The 23348-nt window shown below is 42.2% G+C and overlaps 1 protein-coding gene across 2 annotated transcripts in view; it reads left to right on the top strand.

Moving 5' to 3' along the window:
- NEXMIF (neurite extension and migration factor) overlaps window positions 1-23348 on the top strand; it is a 500288-nt gene that overhangs the window by 391112 nt on the left and 85828 nt on the right. For both annotated transcript variants that reach the window (XR_016313910.1, XM_089685208.1), the window contains exon 4: window positions 23211-23308. Coding sequence is in view for 1 of the 2 variants with exons in the window: in XM_089685208.1 (XP_089541334.1) it covers window positions 23295-23308 (14 nt within the window). In the remaining variant the exon portion in view is untranslated. The remainder of the gene's footprint in view (window positions 1-23210; window positions 23309-23348) is intronic.

Raw genomic sequence — 23348 nt, 5'->3', positions numbered from 1 at the left:
GCTCGCCTGATAATACTTAGTTACATTGGGTACCCCAAGACCACCTTGGAGTCTATGAGCAAAGAGCGTATTTCTAGAAACTCTGGGATGCTTATTGGCCCAGATAAAACGCATAAACTTCGCCTGAAGCAACCGAAGAAAATGAGGGGGAACCCGCACTGGGAGGGTGCGAAAATAATATAACAATTTCGGCAAGATGGTCATTTTCACTGAGTGAACCCGTCCTATCCAAGACAGGTGCGGAAATTGCCAGGAATGCATAAGAGAAGATAAGGAGCTAAGCAGAGGATAATAATTTGCAGCAAAAAGGGAGTCATAGGTGGGGGTCAAGCGAATGCCCAAGTATTCAAGAGAAGAGGAAGCCCACCGGTAAGGGAAATGGGATTGTAGGCGTGAAACCAAATCTGAAGCCAAAGTAATATTGAGAGCAACGGTTTTATCCAAATTAATACGTAGACCCGAGATCAAGGAAAAGCGTTCAAGAATTGCCTGCAAATTAGGAAGCGTCGTCAGAGGATTAGTAAGGGTCAAGAGGGCATCGTCCGCAAAGAGGCTCAGCTTAAACTCCTGTCCCGCGTATGGAACCCCCGATACATTGCAGTCGGTCCGGAGCGCTAAAGCCAGTGGCTCAAGCGCCAGGACAAAGAGTGCCGGGGACAGTGGGCAGCCCTGCCTTGTCCCTCGCCCAACAGGAAAGGGATCCGAGAAATATCCAGCGTATTTAACGGAAGCCGAAGGAAAGGAATACAAGGCTTGAATCCATGAGAGAATAGAATCCCCGAAACCCCAGCGAGACAGGACAAACCGCAGATATTCCCAGGATAGAGAATCAAAAGCTTTATATATGTCCAAGGACAGTAAGAATCCTGGGATTTTCCGTTGTTGCAGAAAATGTATAAGATGGACCACCTTACGGACGTTATCACCCGCCTGCCTCCCGGGGACGAACCCTACTTGGTCCCTGTGGACCAGGCTACACAAATATTTATTGATGCGAAAACTAAGGATCTTGCCCAATATTTTCAAGTCCTCATTAAGAAGAGAGATGGGCCGGAAGGCTTGCGGTTCCTGGACATCAGCGGTCGTCTTAGGAATCATGGAGATATGTGCCCTAAGTGCGTCCAGAGAGGGCAAGGAGCCCTGTCGTAACTCATTAAAGTAGGCAGCTAAAAAGGGTGCCAAAAGGGCTGAGAATTTTTTATAATAGAGACCGGAGAAGCCGTCTGGACCTGGGGCCGCAGTGGACCGTAAAGATTTGATTGCTTGTAGCACTTCCGGTACGGTGACACCTGCGTTGAGGGCCGCCTGTGCTGCCTCGGTTAATCCAGGAAGATGGAGGTCCTGAAAGAATGCCTCTGCCTGGGCCACAGGGAAGGGATCTGGGGCAGCATAAAGGCGCGAAAGGAAGTCCGAGAATCGGGAAACAATCTGCTTGGGATTAGAAGTACAGCCACCCGTGGAAAGTCGAAGCTGAATCGGTTTATGGGGTTTCCCCACAGAATTTAGTTTCCTGGCTAGCATGGGACCGGGCTTATTAGCACACGAATAGAATTTATGTTTGGTCCAACGCAAGGCCCGTTCCGCCTCCGAAGAGGCAAGGAGGTCCAATTCTGTCGCCAGAGCGTCCCGAGCGCGTTTATGGGCCACGGATGGAGATGACCTCCAACGCGCATCCGCAGAGGCCAGGAGAGAATGAAGCTCCGAGAGTCGACGTTCCCGCTCCCGCTTCCGGACCGCAGCCAGCTGTATAACATGACCCCGCACCGTGGCCTTATGCGCTTCCCATAGGGGCACTGCTGAAGAGACCGATCCCGAGTTTTCCGTAAAATATGTCCGTAAGAAGAATTCTATTTCTTGGCAGGTAGCCTGAGTGGTCAGTAAAGAGTCATTGAGGGCAAGGAGGAGTACCAAAGGATCATGGTCTGACCAGGGTGAGGAGGGAATAGTTATCCGCCGGACCGAGGGGAGTTGCTGGACCTGCATGAATATATGATCAATTCTACAAAAACTGTCATGAGGGTTAGAATAGAACGTAAAGTCGCGTTCAGTTGGATGAAGTTCCCTCCAGACGTCCGCTAACCCCGCTGTCCGCAAAAGAGAGCGCATACGTGCCTCCAGCACCAAGTCATGAGAGGGGGTCGCTCCTTGTGCGTAGCGCCTATCCAGTGTGGAATCCAAGGTAACATTCGAATCCCCCATAACAAGAAGAAGACCCTTAGAGTGTCGAGAAATAATGGTGCAAAGATGCGAAAAGAATTTATGCTGGAAACGGTTAGGCGCATAGTAAGAGACAAAGGTAACCTCCTGGTCCCAGAGGGTGCCTTGCAGAAGCAAATACCTGCCCGTGGGGTCCGCTATATTCCGAGCACAGACAAAGGGGAGATTGCGTTTAAAAGCTATCAGAACACCCCGACGCTTCTCAGGAGCCGAGGCCGTGTAAAAGATGGGATAGTGAGGTGAAAGATAACGCGGAGCGGAGGACTGAGAAAACCTGGTCTCCTGTAGACATACCACATCAATTTGTTGCGACTTGAGATGATGAAAAACTTTAGCCCGCTTCTGAGGCGAATTGAAGCCTTGAACATTATGTGAATATATTTTCAAAAGGGGTGAGGCCATGGCGGTATCAACGCAACACGCTCAGCAGAAAAAAGCCCAAAGCAGCCAGCAATTTCCACTCCCAATGGCGATCGGACCATGGCGTCCCGGAACCCTGCAGAAAACAAAAACAAAAAAAAACAGAGAAAAAGAGAAGAACAAAGAAAGAAAAAAGGAAAAAGACACAAAAAGTATACACAACAGTGCAATCGTGTCACACCAATGGTGACGTGCATCCTACACATGAAGGATACAGTTAGGGGTAACTCTACCACCGGACAAATGGCTGCAAATGGAAACATCAAAACAGAAGCCCTCAGGGGGCAAAAAGGCAATGTACATAATAGAATATAGTAAATCTTAATAAACTAAAAGTCCCAGGAACAGGAACCTCCGCAACAACCTCCCCAGAGAAACCCGGAGAACCACAGGGGCCAACCCCCCTCCACCCAACCAGGCCCACCGGGTCAACCTCCCACCCCGGAGCCCAAGGGAACCATCACCCAAGGCCACAAACGTAGACCCAAGCACCATCACATGGACCCAAAACAGGCTGCGGCAGCAAAAAGTCCCGATTCCTAAGTCCAGGAAGAGACCCCCCCCCAACCCGGAATGAAACCCAAAGGGGCAAGCCGGAGCAGTCTCAACCTAGAATGTTGACAAACCGGGGAGGCCCTAAGGGCCAAACTCATGATCTCGTCAAGGTAGTCCCTCAGTGAGACAATATGTGGGAGTTCCAAGGCGCATCTTCAGCCTGGAGAAGAACAGGAAGGACTTGATCGCGAAGGGGTCTGAGGGAGAGCCCCCCTCCTGGTGGACGACCGCTCCCAGATGCGGCCCAGAGCGGGCGGCCTTGCCGAGGATCCAGAGGAATGAGCCGGGCTCCGATCAGCAGCTTCCGGCGAGAGAAGATGTAGAGATTCCAAGAGAGAATGGGCCTCCTCCGGCGTAGCCACAGAATGACTGCGGCCCTGGTAGGTGAAGGTGAGGCGGAACGGAAAGCCCCAGGCATATTTAATTCTGTGTTTCACCAGGACCGAAGTGAAGGGCTTCAACTGGCGTCGCTTCTGGAGAGTGGTCTGAGAGAGGTCTGCGAAAAGCTGGTAGCGGTGCCCCTGGAAGCTAAGATCAGGGTTATTTCTGGCCGCCAAGAGGATAGTTTCCTTAGTGCGGTAATAAGTAAACTTGATGATAATGTCCCTCGGGGGCCCATCCGGTCGTCTGGGGCCCAAAGAACGATGTATGCGGTCAAATTCGAGCCGGTCAATGGGAATAGCGGGTGTCAGCTCCTGAAACAGAGCAGTAGCAGTGGAGGTAAGATCCGTGACCGTTTCCGGAATACCCCTTAACCGCAAATTGCCACGGCGGGAACGGTTTTCGAAATCCTCAAGCCGCAGTAGTGCGTCCGCCAATTCCTTCTTAAGGTCGCACAGGTCCTGTTCGTGATTTTCAATGACCGTGGTCGCAGCGTCCATTTTATCTTCGAGATCATTCGTCCGATTGCCCAAATCCCGAATTTCCCGCGAAAGACGGTCGGCCAGCTTGGAGGTAGCGGAGGACAATTCTGATTGCAACATACTTTTAAAGCGGCGCAGGAGCTCGGCATCCCGCAGGGATGGAATGTGCGACTGCCGGGATGGCTCGGGATCCAGGTCCTCCCCACTGCCAGGATCCATCTCACCTGCAGGTAGTGATGGCAGGGGACCCAAACTTGCAGCCAGGGCTGCAGCTGTTGTCCCGGGCGAAAACCGCGAATCCGCGGCCGGGGTCCTGGAAGCCTCCGGCGGCCGGCCCAAAATCGAGGCCGCGGCTTCACCCGCGATCTCCGTCGGACGCTGGAGGTGCGGGCAGCCGGGGTTTTTTTCCCCATCAGGGTGCTAGAAGGACAGGGGGACAGGGAGGAAGCGGAGGGACCCCCCCTGAGGGTCAGAAATCGGCCGATTTGTCCGGTGGCCGAGACAGTAAGTTAATAGGCAGCCATCCTGGCTGCTGCTCACGAGCGCCCCCTCCAGTTATTAATTTTAAACTATTTAATTGTAAACTGTTGCAAATAAAAGAAATTAACTCTTTAACAAGGAAACCTACCTGTGTGGTTAGGCTGTCATAGAAGCAGCTATTTTCTGATTTATGTAGTGCATCTTTGGGGTTGACGTAGTGAAAAGGATTAGCTTCACTTTCCCTGAAGCAGTATAGTACTCGTTAATCACTGTCTAGCAGCCTCTGTGATATCAAAATCACACAGGTATATTGCTTTGTGACCGATCCCCTTTAAAATCAATGCACTTCAACAGTCCTATTTTGGAACAATAGGCCTAAATACTTGTTTGGAACATAGCAGATAAATTTATTAGTTCTTGTAAATCAATGATGTATTTAGGTAGAGAAGCATGGATTAGATATATAATTTTTCTTGGGTCACATTTTTCTTAAACGTAATACTCACGTAATACTCTTTATCATTCAAAAGGTGAGACAGTAACTCACAAAGATCATTATTGTATAAGTAAGAGCATCAATTAAGTGGCAGTGAGCCTATGGACAAAAAGAAATCCTGTGTAATAGACAGGGGAGATGTTGCATGTATTTCATAGAGACTCATCATCTCTATGCAAGTCACCTTTTCTTCATTCAAGAACGTCGATCATAGAGAGAGGAAGAGAGTGCAAACCATGTTTTGCATATGCCCTTGATCTTTTGTTGTATCAGGCACAATATTTTCCTTGGCCTTATTTGCAACAAAATTTGCTAGATATAAGTAGAATTCTCCTTTCTAGAGTGGCCATCATTGCATCTAGGGCAATCTCGGCTCCCTAGGGTCTGGATAGGTTGGATAGGGCCAGAGCTGTGAGCCTCACTTTACACATGTGAGTAGGGATCGTGGACGCCTTGTACACATATGTAAATATAGGATTCAGTTCTATGATATGGCATTATCTTTACACCTGGGCCCAGCTGGACTAAGGTAGACTCTTGGTTGTACTGTTTGTATTTATTTCAATTGAAGGTTTATGAGTCAAATTTATGGAACACATTTTCATCCACTTTTGTGTAAGATCTGTCATTATCGTAGATTTTGCCTGACTTGTTGGAAACGGTCAGTATGCATGGATCATTTCATCCAAGGTTTGCTTCCCAGCTGCTGTACATGGCAGATAGACTGACACAGTCCAAACTTAGGAGTAATTATTTCACCTTAAGCACCTCTATGATTACCTGCTTTCAGAAGTGATTCTGTACTGAACAGTTTGAAGCCAACAAGGGCCAGAGACCCCAGATTTACACTAATCATGATTAACTATTCTGAGCGGGCAAAGTGGCTTCATTACCATGGTAACCAGATATCAGCATAGTACCAGAGAAGACAGAGTTCAGGGAATACCAACTTAACTCTTATAACACCTTTGCTGCTGTTGATAGCATTAAAATACAATTCAATGTTTCTATAAAATAATTCCAATGTCACATTTATGTTTTCTGATTTTTTAAGAAGGTTTTTCTTTGCAAGTTATAACATTTTACACATATATTTGTTATGTGTTCTCTATGCTGCAATTGCACATGAAGTGGACCTATCATAAAAATCCAAGTCACCATATTATTTTGTACAAAAAAGTACTTCTTTCATACCATAAATTAAAAAAAAGTCTAAAAAAAAGCTAATCAGCCTGAGAGAGCATTGTTTTCAATCAGAAATGACATGCAAAGCTACTTTATCTCAATGTAAATATACAGTGTATATTTAATACATTGGCTCTTATTGATAAGGCTGTTTTTATTAAAGCTAAACAGCTAAAATAACAAAATGCTAGGAGGTAAAGTTTTTATTAATTTTTTATTTAACACTTGCACAATTGTCCAGTTGTCAAGGTGGTGCAGCCATGAGGAGAGCCAAGCAAATAATACAAAGTGGTTTGACCAATAGAACAAAGATTAGGGAGGCAGGGGAATCTCTGATGAATGCAATTAAATAGGGGGGGAAGACTGAGAATCTCATTAACCTTGACTGCAGGTTTAGAGTAAACTGCTTGGACTCAGGATCCCAAGCCTATATGTGGTCCCAAGCCTATATGTTGAAGGAGAATCAATATGAAATGCCAGTTTACTGGATGAGAATCAGTGCTTGACCTCCCTGTTTGGCATAAAGCCCCCCTGGTCAGGATGTATGATTTTAGACATTTGTTTGGGATGAGACATTTGTAAAGGGTTTAACTTGAGGCTGTAGGGGTTGATATACTAAAACTGGAGAGTGCAAATTCTGGTGCAGCTTTGCATAGAAACCAACCAGCTTCCAGGGTTATTTTGTCAAAACTTAACTGAACAAGCTGAAGTTAGAAGCTGATTGGTTACCATGTACAGCTGCACCAGATTTTGCACTTTCCAGTTTTAGTAAATCAACCCCTAAGCCCTGGTTCACACCAGTGTGGCTTCCAAAATTCTGTTTTCACTCTGTTATTATGGGGTACTGAGTGTGCATTAATGGGAAAAATGAGTTTAAGCAACTGTAGTATCAGGCTGCAACATAAAACTGAAAATAGTGAAGGGGGTCTGAAAACTTTATGAATGCACTGTATAAGATGCTAAGAATGGAGCACATGTGCAGGAATTACATCATCAGCAGCTGCCTATTGCCCAAAGAGAAGAAGGAGAAGATAGTGGAGGTGGGAGATGAAGCCGCTACTGAGAGCCTGGTTTGATCAGTGCTGAAGGGGGGCTGTCTCATAGGTAAGTGTGCCATAATGCGCAAGTATGCTGTGAATGCTTGTACATTATGGCAAGAGCCCACCCCCACCCAGTGAACCCAGTGAACTTGATTCTATTTCAGGTCATATCCTTCACATCTTTCAAGAAGAAAAACTCAAATGAGGCCACTTTCAAACAAGAACACATGCTGCCATGATGTGTTGAAATATGAAGTCATTCATTGACTTGCATTATGATTTTGAAACACTTCTTTTAAGTTAAATTGCATGGCAATGCAAATGCACCCAAAATGAAGCTAGTAGGACTATACTCCAATCCACTGTAAAGAAGCACACTGTTGAAAATAATTGATTCCTTCATGTCCTCGTCACTGTCATGTTTATAATGCAGTAAAATGCAGCAGAAAGTCAGTAGTAGAGTTTAAAGCAACGTCACTTCCGCTGGTGCATTCCACACTGGTTGTGCAGCCATTTCCTGCTTCTCCCAGGGACGGACACCGTCCATCGGCTCCACCATCCTCCCACACATCCTAGGAAGACTGCACACTGCACCCAAAGCTCTTTTTATCCTGCTGTCAACCCCAAACATACTGGCGATATCCTACAGGACAGGTTCAGAGTGGTCTTACATCCATAACACAGATGAGCTTTATTTATTTCTTGCTCTTTTATTACCACTATTAAACATTTACTGTTACATACTGCACTTAGCTTGGAGAATCCTGTTCTTTCCTGATCTTTTCACACAGAGTTGGCCCTGCTACTAAGGACAGCTGCCGCTACCATCGCGCCGACCCCAGAGACTTTGTTATCAGACTTTATTCATTCCATTTTATATTATATATGTATCAATCATGTGCTGTTGCCATGTGCACCTGAGCCAGTATACTTCATAGACTTGCATATTTGTGATATTTATACTCCATTAACTATTTTTTCCACTCCCCTCTCTCCTTCTTCTGAATTGGAGTTTATATACCCCTGTGCACCAGAACTTCTCCTCCATGTCTAGGGGTGAGGACTAAGCTCATACTCATCTGATCTGCCGATCCTACCGAAGACCAAGCTCCCCCACGGCCCAGCGGTGGACTGTTCCTGTCTGTAGAGTGTGCATTGAGCATGCTGACATCAGGAACAGCCCATTTACAAGACTGCTGGGGCAGGAGCTAAAAGGACCTGTCTTGTATGGGGAGGATTTACGAGTCAGGTGAGTATATCTTCGGTGTACTCTCTCCTAGAACAAAACGAGCATTTGACCTGTGCAGTGCCGACACAGCCCTACTGCACGGGCCCAAAAATGTTTTTCCCGAAACTCTGCTTTAATTTTTGGGAGCTTTCTTTCCCCTCTTTTTTTCCCCACAACCTAACCTTCTTGCATAGTCTACAGTAGCGCAGGCCACAATAACTTCAGGAGTGAAGCAATGCATGGGGGGAAATTTTTGTTGCACAGTAAGATTGACTACATAATAACCAATTAAAGAAAATGTAAGTATTGTCTGCATATGTCACTAAAATTTAGAATGATAAATATGCAAAACTTTAGAAATATACAGTAATGGCACATACTGTATAGTGTGTTAAGTGAACTTACATTTTAAAAATGATTTAAAATTACTATATTATTTTTTTGGATCAACAATCCTTCCTGTAATCTCAACCGTTATGTAACATTTTCCACATTGTACAAATCTCTATTATTCAAAAATGTCTGCCTTTTTTAAAACTCAATTTCCATTTTAATGTATTATTTGTATCATTAGCTCCACCTATTACCATAAAGCTTTCAATCAGTGTCATCAAATCAAGACAAAACACATCCTAGTGTTTGGGAACATTTTTTTTTCTATTATTTGTACAATTCACATTTCTTTTTTCAAATGCATTTAAACAGCATTTACAAAAGAGAAAACAGGACATCTGTGAATGTAACATTGCTGTGCTGCGTGCTTGGAACATAGGGGGATACAGGGATGATTGGCAGTTCAGTCTCTGCTGTGTATTCTGTGTGCAAGCTGTTGTGTTTTCTCTATAATTGTTCTGCATTTTCCACAACTAATAGGCAGAATTGCAGCTAATTGGTCCGTGAGCTGGGAAGGAGGTCAGCAGGAGTTACACTTCTCCCACTAGCTCTGCCAGAGACTGACCCCTGCTGACTTGTATTGCTTTTTCTCTGGGTCTTCTGGGAGTGATTTCTGTGTTTTTCTTTTTTGTAAGCATCACTTAACTAGAAAAAAATTACATGAAGAATCAAAGTTTTGTCTCGCTGCATGAAATCTTGGAATCAGAATAAAAGTACATTGATTATATTAAACCTCTGTAATCCAATGACTTTATGGTTATGAAACCCAGTTCTTTGGAGTGAAGGATAAACATCAGGTAGTACAAAAATTCATACTACAAAGTGATGTAAACGCAATACAGTTTAAATGTTTTGGGGTTAATGCAAACCAGTGTTTGAATTTTTTTTTAGTTTAAATTCTAAATATTATATACACAACATATAAAAATAATAAAAATTTAGAATGATTGCATTCAGTCAACTTAGGCCCTTAACACTCAAGATGCAAAAAAATAACCTAGTGATTGAACACTGGGGTGTTAAAGAAGAACCCCGGGATGGTGTGAAAATCTGTACGATAGCTATGTTTGGATAAATAAGCAAAACCACTAATGTGATTTTTATTATAAATGTATACTTTGTATAAAATTCACTGTTTTAAAAAGCAGTGAGGTCATTTGCACAGCTTCTTCTTGAATGCCCGGGATCTGGGAAGAGGAATCTCAAAAGCGTTGATGTCACTTCCTGTTAGCGTTCATCACCATTCACTGAGACTACAAATCCCATCATGCCCTGGGATTTAGAGTCTTGAGTGGGCTGGACCATGGGTGTGTGTGCAGTGGATCAGTAGTGTTTTACAAATTGGACTATGATGCTGTCCACCCCCATTGTAGCACACTCTTCTACTTTCCTTTTTTTATGTGTAACTACCCTGTACATTATTCCATCAGTATTGCATGTGGATATGATGAGATTTGCACAACCTGCAGGTACAGACGGAAACTCACAGTCTGTCAATGAAAGTGTTAAGTCATAGGAGGCGGGACAGACCGGGAGTCTCCTGGCCCAACTATCTTATTATGCAGCACAGTAGGCAGATCAGACCAGGCAGTCTGAGATCCAGGGGTGCGCCCACTGCAGCGAGCAGCAAGGTACATACGTCACTGCTTTCTTTACAAAGGACTACAGTGGGGAATGTACCAGACCGGTGGTTGGGGGGGAAAGGGCATATCAGCCATCCATCTTGTGAACAGGATATGAGGGGGATAGTGGGCCTTTCATGCAATAAAGAAGGCAGGATTTCTCACTGACAAGAGAACTGTATACAATAACACTGTCAATTTATTGACTGGTATGGAAGCACCTGTGTGTGTGTGTGTGTGTGTGTGTATATATATATATATATATATATATATATATATATATATATATATATATATATAAAACATTTTTTTCCTGGAGTTGTGCTTTAGGAACATGGTATGCAGAATTCATTCTGCATCTGATGCTGCATGCTCATTATCTTATATTGGCTCCTGAGCTGGTCTTCTGATGGAGAAGTGTTGGGAGAAACACAGACTAAAAATCAAACAACCATTGAACATGCTTCTGTATCCAAACACGTGTATGCGTAACAGCCCGTGGATGCTGCCGTAGGCTTGGTTCACATATGTGCGTGTGGTGGATACGCATGAAAATCTGTGCAGCCGCCCCACCCACACAGAGGAATGCGGACCCGTGGGCTGGTGCCATTAGTTCTAATGGCACGCCGCCCACACTGGAAATCGCAACCGTACTGAGAACCGAGGTTCCTGTGCGGGCTGCATTTTCAGAAGTGCAGGGACTTCTTCCCTGCGTGTCACGGGGCACAGGAGTCTATTCAAATGAATGGGCTCTCATGCCTGCGCAAAACGAGGCCCGCACAGCCGCATATATGTGAACCAGGGGTAAAGGGACATGGAAAACAGGAATGTGTTCATGTATGAACTACCAGCTTTTTTAACTGTGAGTTAGTTAATAATGCACCAAAAGTTATAATGGTAGCAAATCTAATATATCCATTAGTGATAAAGAAAACATTTATTAAGTCATTAGACTGCATTCTGAAACCTAAAAATATGATTTTACATAATGAAAGTATTTTGATAGCATCAAGAAGAAAGGGAACATGATTAGGTTTGACACACCAAGCCTGAGCTATTCAATGGTTAGTCCTATTTGTGTTTAAGCATTTTTTCTGTCTATTACCAAGATGACATTCCGACATTGCATGATCTGACAACTCAACCCCAAAAATCCATAAATTCAGAGACATTCACATACCTTGAGTGTGCACATCTATTTGTTCAGCAGAAAATTCTAGTGCCAGCATTATCTATGGAGAACAACATACTGTTTTTAAATAGAATGACATAGTCTGACCTTAGGAGTAATTCTGCCACCTTAAGCTCCTCTATGATTACCTTGCCTTTTGAAATGATTCTGTACTGAACAGTGTGAAGCCAAAGAGGTCTAGGGACCCCAGATTTGCACTAATCATGACCAACTATTCTAAGTGGGAAAAGTGGCTTTGTTACCACGGAAACCAGATATCAGCAAAGTACCAGAGTCATAGTTCAGGAAATACCAACTTAATTCTTGTGACAACAAGCTGGTAGACTTTACTGCCAAAGTAGTCAGCTAATGCCTGAAAGTGCCCAAGTGTAATCATTGCCCATTTCTGCCAAACGTAGATCATCTAATGCCTTGGGATACCCTTCGTAATATAATACCTATGGGTGTTTATTACATGGTAGAGCATTTTCCAGTTAACAAAATTCACCTTTGTTAAGCTCCTTTATGGAATTGGAAAGGCATTTCAGACATTTAGGCATGATACAACCTTGCTCAGGCAAAATTCATGGCCGGTGGGTACATAAACATGAACACCCAGCTTGAATGACAAATCCTTTTTATGCCTATAGGTAAAGAAGGGGGGAGATACAGCAATATGCTCCTGGAGCTGCATGTTTGGGGTGGAGGAAAATATTTGGTTACTACTTTGCTGTGACACCTTGTCATCTAAAATTCTCTGTGTGATAAGTTTTAACTGCAATTTGTCAAATTTCCTGCCAGAGTCAGCTAAATGTCTCACATCCAAGATTGGGCTAGGGTTAGGCAGATGGGTCATTCACTGAAGGAAACAGTCATGGTTGGTTTACTGCATTGACTGACAATCACAGCACACATTTTTACTGTATTACAACTAATACCAAGGTAGGAAAAAGGTGTTTATAATATCTACAAAAACATTTCAAATTCTCAAAAAACATGCAGTAGACATGTGTGGTTAAGGATGAAGGTTAAAAACAGAACTGATGTCTGACTTTAATGTTCATAGGGTAGTACACATGAGAATGAATAATGCATAATGTGTATTTTTCAGTTCAATTTTCTCTTTTGTCTGATGATTTTAGGAGGCATTATAAAGGACACAGAAGAAATATTACATCTGTTAGAACTATTACATGCATATTTTACAATGAGCTTCCCTGTTGTCAATCACTTGTTGACATATGCTACACATTCAGCTGCAAGTGGAAAAACGTGTTGTATTTGCTATAAATTCCATAAAGCTCTAAGTCGTTTACTTAGTCCTTTGCTGCCAGCAAGGACAGCAATATATTGCCAGATTACGATTATTAGTTTCCATTTAAAGTCTTAGACAGTGTTGGTGGAATCAAAAGCTGATAAATATCAAACAAGGCTTTTTTTAGATATCCCACAATATCTAATTTTTGGTTATCTTACTAATAATTCCTAAAGCACAGACTAATTTACATTCTGAGCTGAGCTGCATTAAGAGCTGTACAAATTGCCATGTGTGACCATGTGTGGCTGTGAGGAGGATGGCAGCATGGCTTGGATTATTGATAGGCATGGATGAGTGAATGCCAACACAGAAAGCCTAAAGCATTTTGTTGAAATGGTTTTACAGAATGCAGCTGCAAACCTTAGTCACTCATAATGTGCCAATCTTAAAACCACAATTTTCACTGCACAGGGAGATGGCCAACAACGAAATTGAATGAATCACCACAAAACACTTTCATAATAATAAAACTTGGTGGAACAGTTTCACTCTTCAAATGTAGCATGCACTGAGTGATATCTCATACATTCCCTAGAGACTTGTAGTTCCCCCTCCCATGTTCCTCAAATCCTCAGCTCTTTTTCAGGTTACTTTGTGCAAAAATCACATACTATATATGAGACAAAAGAAAAAGAACTGGCCCTACTACCCACTAAAGATTAGAAATGCTACAGCCTGTATAATAAAAGAAAGTCTGTTCTACATCACTGTAGCTTGTCATACTTACTATAATTTTCATATGATAACATTGTAGATTAATAAATATGTTGTGGTGCCCATAATATCAGGTAAATCTTTGACTATTAGGCTCCTTTCACAGTGATGATCCGATTGGGTCCGCCTGTTAGTTTTTCAGATGGACCCGATCGGACCATCCATAGCCCAATATGGACCAGCCGGTGTCAGCAGACATGTGTCTGCTGACAATGTATATCATAGAATGCAGCACTACATAAAGGGATACTACATATGACGAATGAGTATATCAATTACCAGATGAATGAAAATACATAAATGAAGAAATCAGTAAATGCAACAGTTCATAATATAAGGTGACTTCAAGTGCTCCCCTCTATTTCATATCCTCCTGATACTCAGGCGCTGTGCGAAATAGTGCTGAAGGAATGCACACTCACCAGAACGCACAGTAAAATGAGCGTTTGTTAAAATAAATTCCCCTCTGGGTCATCAGCTGGTTAAGGATGAGATCTGCAATATGACAACCTCCCTCCAGGGCTCCTGGATATTCCTGTATGATCACTCAGTAGGTGGCCTGTGGACTTCTCCTTTCAGCTTACATACGCTCCGAAAGAGTCATTGATGCTTCCAGCAGTGGTAGTGAGTCAGTCAACAGTAAGTGGATTCCAACATGCTTGGCGCAAACCTAGATTTCTTAACAATCTGTTCAGGACACAGGAGAAGTATGCTGCAAGATTACCAAGATAAAGCCCTTGGATTGCTCTTCCTCTGTTGAGAGATCTCACTCTTCCTGGAGCATTTTTTGTTAAGAAATCTAGGTTTGCGCCAAGCATGTTGGAATCCACTTACTGTTGACTGACTCACTACCACTGCTGGAAGCATCAATGACTCTTTCGGAGCGTATGTAAGCTGAAAGGAGAAGTCCACAGGCCACCTACTGAGTGATCATACAGGAATATCCAGGAGCCCTGGAGGGAGGTTGTCATATTGCAGATCTCATCCTTAACCAGCTGATGACCCAGAGGGGAATTTATTTTAACAAACGCTCATTTTACTGTACGTTCTGGTGAGTGTGCATTCCTTCAGCACTATTTCGCACAGCGCCTGAGTATCAGGAGGATATGAAATAGAGGGGAGCACTTGAAGTCACCTTATATTATGAACTGTTGCATTTACTGATTTCTTCATTTATGTATTTTCATTCATCTGGTAATTGATATACTCATTCGTCATATGTAGTATCCCTTTATGTAGCGCTGCATTCTATGATATACATTGTTTTTTTGGGGGTGTTTGGTTACCTGATGTTCAGCTGCTACTCCATTCTCATAGGTGCGCTCGTTTACATTTTTCTTATTATGTGTCTGCTGACACCTGCCGGCATCTGAACCGGGCCAGTATGTTGAAAACAGACGGATGGAGATCCATTTCCCCATCTGTCTGGTGGATTGGAATGGATGACGAGTTGGGTGAAAACGGACAAGTGGTCCACTCCATAGAAAACAGTGGGCTGTGTCTGTGTCCATTTCTGCTCTGCAGCAGCAAAAGTATCCTGTTCTCTTTGTGTGAAATACCTAGTGATCCTGCCAGTCCCCCTGCTTTCCTATTGCAAACTGACCATGTTAGACATGGTAGCACACCCATCATAGCGTGGGCAGTTTTCTGGCTGAGATGGGAGCACAGGCTGCCTTTGCTCCAATGGCCAAGACTTGTACCGACAACCCCCCCTTCCCACAGAAGAGCTCCTCATCATGGGTAAGATCTGTACTGCTGTTTCTCTGCCTCCTGCTGACATGACCTCCCTTGCCCCTCTTCAGTCTCCACCCCTACCTCTCCAAGCCCCTTATGCAGCTGAGAATAGAGGTCATGTGATAATTAAAAACGTAAAAAGGGTATTTATATTGTTTTTAGATATATACTCAATTGTTTACCTTGCATTTCTATTCTAAACTGATTTTTTTTAACAAGGTAAGGGTTCACATATGCTTTAAAATTTATTCAAAAAAGGAGTCTGCCATAAATGTTATTTTTGTGTAGAGGACACCTTTGTGCTGATTCTGGCTTGTACACATATTTCGTATTTATTATTGCCAGGACTATAAGATACAAATTTAAAATAATTTTTCTTTTCTTAGTCACGTAGCTAGGAAGTATTGGACATGAATAGTATGAATATTCACCTATATAATAATAATAATATAATAATAGTATATCTAATAACCCAATTGGAGATGTTTTAGGCTACCTTTGACACACTTAACAGTATTCCTTTGCTATTTTTTAAAACTGTTTGGAGAACTCAGGAACTCAAGCTGAAATGTATACATACGAGTAAATGAGTCAAATCAGTGACTCCTCCTCCTTTATCCAGAGTTTAAATAAGTGATACCCTGTCTGAAAAGAGGCTCCTGCTGTGCTTTCATATATGAACACAGCATGGATTTTTCATTTATGAGGTGAAAACTCCATAGTACTCATTTTTTAGGTATTAACTTTTTAATAGTGACATACAGTACCTCTATTAGAAACTAGCTCCTGTAGAGAGAAACTATTCAATAATGGAAAGGGGTGTCTGGTCATAAAGTGGACACAAGCATCATTGAGGTATTACCTTTTGGGCAGACAGTTCGAATTGATTACAGACCATTCTCATCGAGTTGATGGCTCTGAACAAAGTTAACCATGCAAGGGTTACAATGCTTTCTAGCTGTGCAAGACTTTTCATTTTGTGTGTAACACAGGCCAGGCACCATACAAGAAAACGCTGATGAGCTTTCATGCATCTACTGTATGTTGGCAAAACATTCTCTTCCCCTCAGATCTGAGCAAACTTGCTAGGAGACTCCAGCTAGCAGATCTTTTTTTTTAGGTTTTCTGGATGAACTGAAGTAGGCCACCTCAATCAAGTATGTCTCCAAGGCAGGGGCGGACTGACCATTTGGAAATTCGGGCACTGCCCGAGGGCCCAAGGTCAGTAGGGGGCCCCATGAGATGCCCCTGGTACCTTTTTCATAGGCTTTTTTGAGTTTGGGCAAAGACACAGGGGCCCCATGATACCCAATTGCCTGGGGGCCCCATGAGTTGTCAGTCCGCCCCTGCTCAAAGGCTTCACCTGTTCATTGTGAACAGGCTAAGGCTCATATAGATACTCAATTGAAGCCATCTACTTTCTATTTCTGGTAAGCGGGCACTGGGAATATCACTCAGCACTGTGTTGTGGCATGTATGAACTAAGCATGGAGCTGCTAAAGAAGGCCCAAGGACTAAGCCTGGGGATGCAAAGAAAGTAAAAAATACTCTGGAAATCCTGGAGAACAGGAAGCCCAGTGACCCTAATCACTCCAAACATATTACAATGCACTGTATAAGCATATCATTATAATCTAATCTCTTGTTAGAACATATGTCACATGTAGTTGGAATATTTTACTTTTTTCACAAGTATCTTTGGAGATATCTGTGGCGAAATTTTTTCCCAGACAGAAGCATTACTGTATGTTCTATAACAAAACCCTTAACTCCTTCCCACCAGTCACACAGATATGAAACCTCTCTGCGGGTGTGCCTTAACGCTGAGAGGCCGCTCATATGCATACCCAAAGAAAACTGGAAATGGTGCATGCTCCCAGCACGGTTGCAGGCTGCTAACAGAAAGCTCCCAATCTGTATTTGCAATCAGGAGCTTTCAGATCATGTGACGGCTGTGACAGCCAATCACAGCGATCACATGATCACAAACTCCACCCCACCTCCCGGCATTTAAAACCCCTTAAAGGGCCAGGAGGTACCAGAGCCAAAGGGTCAGCTAAAAAAAATACCACAGAAAACACCAATGTTCTCGAGTCATATTAGTAGGCCAAGCGTTGTTAAACCTGAAATGTGCAGATCAGCTGGAATTACAGGTGTTTGACATACACCCCTAAACATCTTAATGATGAGGAGATGTTTAAGATCAACTATATTCTGGACATATCTGAATGATTTATTCCCACTGTTAACAAAGAAAATGTTTAGGTTGTTGTAGTTTTAAGATAAACTTGAACATTGGTATTGGTATCTATTGCAATAACCATCAAACTGAACTCCCCCACAATCCCATTTCCCACTACCTATTCTAACTATCTTGTATTATGTGTAAGAAAGGTTACCTCATAGAAAAACCACTCCAGGTTGGAGTATTCATAGGACACATATGTCAGACACTCAGCTTACTACATGACCTGAATGCACAACTTTAAGTCTTTGCCAGGCTGCAATTTTAAGGGATTTATGGCTATCTATCCATTTTTATTGCAGAGCATATCTATAATGGACAACTGCTTGGCTGTGTGCCATAGGTTTTTATCAGATACAGATATCTACTATAAAGTGGGTAACAAGCTAAACATGATGTAGGCAAGGATGGATCAACAGTGTTTGTTGTAAAAGTTTTGATGCACAGAATGGTCGCTGTACAATTGGTGCTAGTATTGTTGTCATAGTATAATTGTTTAATTGAAATGTTACATTTAGGGTGTTAGGTTGAGTTTAACTATAATTTTTAAAGTGTTCTCAGTTTAATGGTGGAGTTTTTGCTTATGTGGCCAGGTGCTTGGCTAAGAATGGAGAGGAGAGTGAGAGAAACACCGGCTGAGTCAGGCAGAACTGCACTGTGGAAGCTGTAGTTCAGAGGAGAGAGACTCCAGAGCTTTTGAACTGCATTTCATAGAGGTAGATTGCCAGGGGAAGGTGAAAAAGCTGCATTTTCTCAAGCTATACAAGACATGGCTTCCTCCTGCCGTGAGGAAGACCAGAAAATGCACTTTGCTGTACAGTGTGCACCGACACTGCTGCATATCAGCGGCCTGAGTGGGATCCGAAGCACTGAGTTTGGCAATGTCAACAGCCAGAGTTACCTGGATATAGAGCTGAGAGTGAACTAATCACTGTGTGGGACTGGATGGTGAGCTGCAGTATTGCTGGGACTGGTAAACTGCTGCTGTGGGGATTTATTATCTGCTGCTAGAGTGAAACACTGACCTCTTTAGGAACTGACCATCCAGCCATCTAGCAGCCTTATTGCTGGCTGCAGGCTTGACTGTGACTATTCTCATGTGCACCAACAATACTACTGGGCCCCATTTCTATATGGCTGAAGAATTAGGACTAAAGACTGCACTTTTACAACTACTACACGGAGACCTTTACTTATTTCCTATGCTAAGAGGTACCTTTCAGGGAATATTGTACCTTATCACAGCCAACCTTCTAGCGTGCACTCTAGACTAACTATAGTAATATTATTCCCATTGCAATCAATACTTATATGTACTGTTTATTGCTAACTCGTAAGCTAATTCCAGTCTAGTGGTACAGAACTCTATTCTAAGGCACTTTGGCATAGTTATACTGTCTAGCAAACTGTGTCTGAAGCTACCTTCTGTGTGCTCATTTATGCTTAAACCACCATTTAGTCTAACCTGAACCAATACATTGAGTTCATTTACCACTAAATGGTCTTAATACTAATTCACAGTCAAGCTAAAGGTATCCACACTTGTGTTCCTATAAGTGCAAGCAGAAACTTTCACTCAACTAGGTGTGCCAGAAGGGCTGGGATTGTTCTTGGAGTTGAGGCACAGGACAGAGAGTTACCAAGCAGCTCCATGGGGAGTAGCATTACACTTAGATTTAGGGTTAAGCTGAAGTCTAGAGTTAGGTTTATAGTTTAGTTGCAAGCGTAAAGTTTGGGGGGATGACAGTTTGTTGTTTAGGTTTTTGAAATGTGATATAAAGTAAAGGGTGCTGATACTGTCTCACTTAACTGCTTCCCGACCATCCCAATAGCAGAAATACTGCTACAGGGTGGCACGGGTGCGCAAAATCATGTGTATTTGTATGCGTGATTTTGCATTTCCGGGTAGCGGGGTACGCCCTACCCGTGCCGCCATTCGCGGCCGCAGATGTCAATCACCGGGTCCCTGGCCGGTGATTACTTGCCGGCGCCCGGTGATTTCTGAGGATCTCCGGCGGGGAGGAGAACAGTCTTGTTTACTAACAGTTCTCCTCCCTGTCAGGGCACAGCACAGCCATCCAAAGCAGTGTGATTACAGTGAAGCACACTGATACCCTCCCCCTAGTAAAACACTTCCAGCCCAGATTTCACCCTTTGATCGACCCTCATGTTAACCCCTTCCTGCCCAGTGCCATTAGTACAGTGTCAGTGCTTTTTTTTTTTAGCACTGATCACTGTATTGGTGTCACTGGGGATGTCGGTGACACCAAGTCAGTTCCCCCCAGTGTCAGAATGTCCACCGCAGTCCCGCTATAAATCCATTACTAGTAAAAATAACAAAAAAAATAAAAAAAATCCCAGAATATATACCGCCATTTGTAAATGCTATACCTTTCACGTAAACCAATTAATTTACAGGTATTGGGATTTTTTTTAGCACAGACATGTAGCAGAATACATTTTGGCGTAATTTTATGACAAAATTTGATTTTTTAAATTTTTTTTACTGGACATGTTTAATAGCAAAAAGTTAAAAATATCTTTTTGTTCTCAAAAGTGTTGGTCTTTTTTTTATAGCGCAAAAAATACAAAAACACACAGGCGATTAAATACCACCAAAAGAAAGCTCAATTTGTGAGGAAAAAAAGACGTAAAGTGCATTTGGGTGCAGCGTGGCATGACTGTGCAATTGTCAGTTAAAGTAATGTAGCGCTGTAAAGCAAAAAATGGCCTGATCAGGAAGGGGGGTAAATCCTCAGGCGGGCAAGTGGTTAAAATAGCCATGCCAATGCTACAATGCCAGACCAAAAACTAACGTACTGGCCAGTGTGTGATCCTGTGGTGAATAAGGATTCTTGTTTAAATATGTTTGCACTTAATGGCAATTGCATTAACTGTGACAAAAAAGTAATATGTACCTTTTCATGCAATTTGAGGTTTTTACATGGTGATGATGATTCCCTGTATCCAGGATACTTCCAGTGCAGATAGAGAAAAACAAATAGATAAACAGTCGCCCAGCAGAGCTTATTGCTGCTCAAACCACATGTTCAGTGCTTGGCTTATCTTCCTCCAGTGCTGGTCACAGTTATTGCCAGGGGACCCTTGTTATGCATACTGATAGAGCCTTCAGATCTCTTTTGAACTGTCTGTCTGCATACTGTGTACAAAATGAATTTCATACACAGTAACTGAATCAGTGCCATCTGTGAAATGGGTATTTACGCTCCAAGCGGAGGATATTTCTTGCATTTTATGGAAAAAATAGAATACAAAATAGAGCATTTCTTCAGATGAGCCAGTATGCCTGAAATATGATTAGGAGATAGCCCGGGAATCAAGCTTCTCTGGTTTTCAGTACTGATGGCTTTTCTATGACGAGGGTCAGTGTTGAGATTGACAGGGCATGCCACTGTGCTGTACCTAGTAAGCTCAGCAGTGCCCTATTCCTGTATATACCACCTATGTGGATATTTTTCAGATTTCACTTGCCAAAGCAGTGTAGAAATAATCATAATGTCTTTGATCTACTGTGCATGTTTATGCGTTTGCTTATGTGCCTGTTAGAATAATAAAACTAGTAAATACTCATGGCAGATTAATTGTGTGTGCCATTGTAATTATTAATGGCCTAAGCTGCCAATGGACACCGAAGGGCATCAGGTACTGAGCAGTCCACTGAAAGACCTTTCTTGTAAAAGATATTTTCATGACCATCCACATTTAGATCAACCAAAGCAGGTATGCTTGTAGGTAAGGGGAAGAGAGAGGAAGACAACATCACATTTTATCTCTGGAAGGATAGGGGGCCGGTGGAATATTGCATTTGGCTGCAAAAACACAACAAAGCACATCGCTATTTCCTTAATACCAGTCAAATAAAAATATTTTTAGTACCCATAGACACAGTGATCTGGCCAACATGGTTGGAACAGGTTAAGTATCTCTTTATGGACCTAATGGTGTCCTTGCCTCTTAGATAATCAATGTGGTTGATTTACTAAAACTGGTGAGTGCAAAATCTGGTGCAGCTCTGCATAGAAATCAGTCAGCTATCAGGTTTTTTGTCAACGCTTAATTGAACAAGCTGAAATTAGAAGCTTATTTGCTACCATGCACAGCTGCACCAGATTTTACACTCTCTAGTTTTAGTAAATTAACCCCAATGTCTGATAACTTGTTTTGACAGGTTTTTCTGTGGGTCACTGTGGAGCATACTTCTGCATCTCTGAACAAATGATCAGTAAATTGGGTTTTATATTTTTTTCCAAATGGCCAAACAACCTCTTCTTCAAACTTGTAATCATAGATTACTCATAGCTTATAGACATGTGCATGGAGAGGTAGCAATGGAAAGAATCTCTAATTGTATTGATTAATACAATTTGTAAATTACAACCAGTCTCATGTTTGTGGAATTCAGTTTATCATTTCCTCAATTGGATGTTTCCTTCATGTATGTATGGCTTGTTCAGTAATATGTTTTCTTTTTAATTTTTTTCTATCCAATCTCCTTATACTACTACTCGTTCAAAAAAAAAAAAATATATATATATATATATATATATTATTTTTACTGACCACATCATCCCTCCCCCGCCTTTTTCTTTTTTATTTCTTAAAGCTGTACATTTTATGATCCTCATATACTAATCTGTAGAGGGCACACAGGCATAGTATTTGCAGCTAGTTTTTCAGTAGCTATATTCTAAACAGCTACACAGGCTAATTAGAGCAAGGGGTTATGTTCCAAATGTCTGTTGCTGCAGACATTTGGTCAATCGAACATCAGAATAAGAGCATTATGAGTTAACTAAAAGTGATTTATTTTAATTGATTCTCAGTCTTTTTGACTCTGGTGAAAATTGTTGTGAAATAAAAAAGACACCAGATTATTGTCCATGTGCCTCATTTACATTTGCAGTCAGGAATAATGGTCCATGTTATGCTATAGTACATTTAAATCAAGTACTTTACAACCGCAGCATCCTGTTGTTCTTAAGATATATCTCTTTGATATGCTCTAATATGACAAATACAAATATATAAAGCATTAGTACCAAGAGAGTTCATGGGTACCTGGCAAGAAAGTATTCTTGGGTGTGGCTCAATTGCAATGGTCCATGTTATTTTTCTTAAAATAGGCCCACTTCACTCTACGTGCAAAACCTTTGATAAGGATGATAATAAACTAGACATGTGGATGTAATTTTTTTTACTTTGATTCCTGTACACGTGTACAGTATTGTAAGCTATAATCCCAATTTCTAAATGGTCTTGAGAATTGATGTTACAGGGCTTGGCTTATTAAGGGTTATGACCACCTCACCTTAATCTGCTTGCCATTACTTTGTCAATTACCAGTATATTGTGTCCTCTGCTGCCTTGACTTTGATATATGATGCCAGCTTTACACTTCTAACTTCCTCATAGCTATATGTGCCCCTTAATACAGGAAATTGATTTATAGAGACACAGTTAATTGAAGAAAAGCCTTTATTTATTTTAACTTATCTTGGTTTCCCAAAGGTGTTGAAGGATGCAGGATGCCAATACTCCGTGCTCATCAAGCAGCCAGAAGATCACTCCTGAAGACCCAGAGATAAGGAGGGAATGCACTGTTCAAGGTGAAATATGTTTTATATATATATATATATATATATATAT

The sequence above is a fragment of the Staurois parvus genome, unplaced genomic scaffold (assembly GCF_062004578.1).
Source record: "Staurois parvus isolate SC_StPar_1 unplaced genomic scaffold, SC_StPar_1.0 ptg000365l, whole genome shotgun sequence".
In the NCBI taxonomy this organism is placed as follows: domain Eukaryota; kingdom Metazoa; phylum Chordata; class Amphibia; order Anura; family Ranidae; genus Staurois; species Staurois parvus.
Note: the sequence above shows the minus strand (reverse complement) of the source record. Positions and strands in the feature narration are given on the sequence as shown.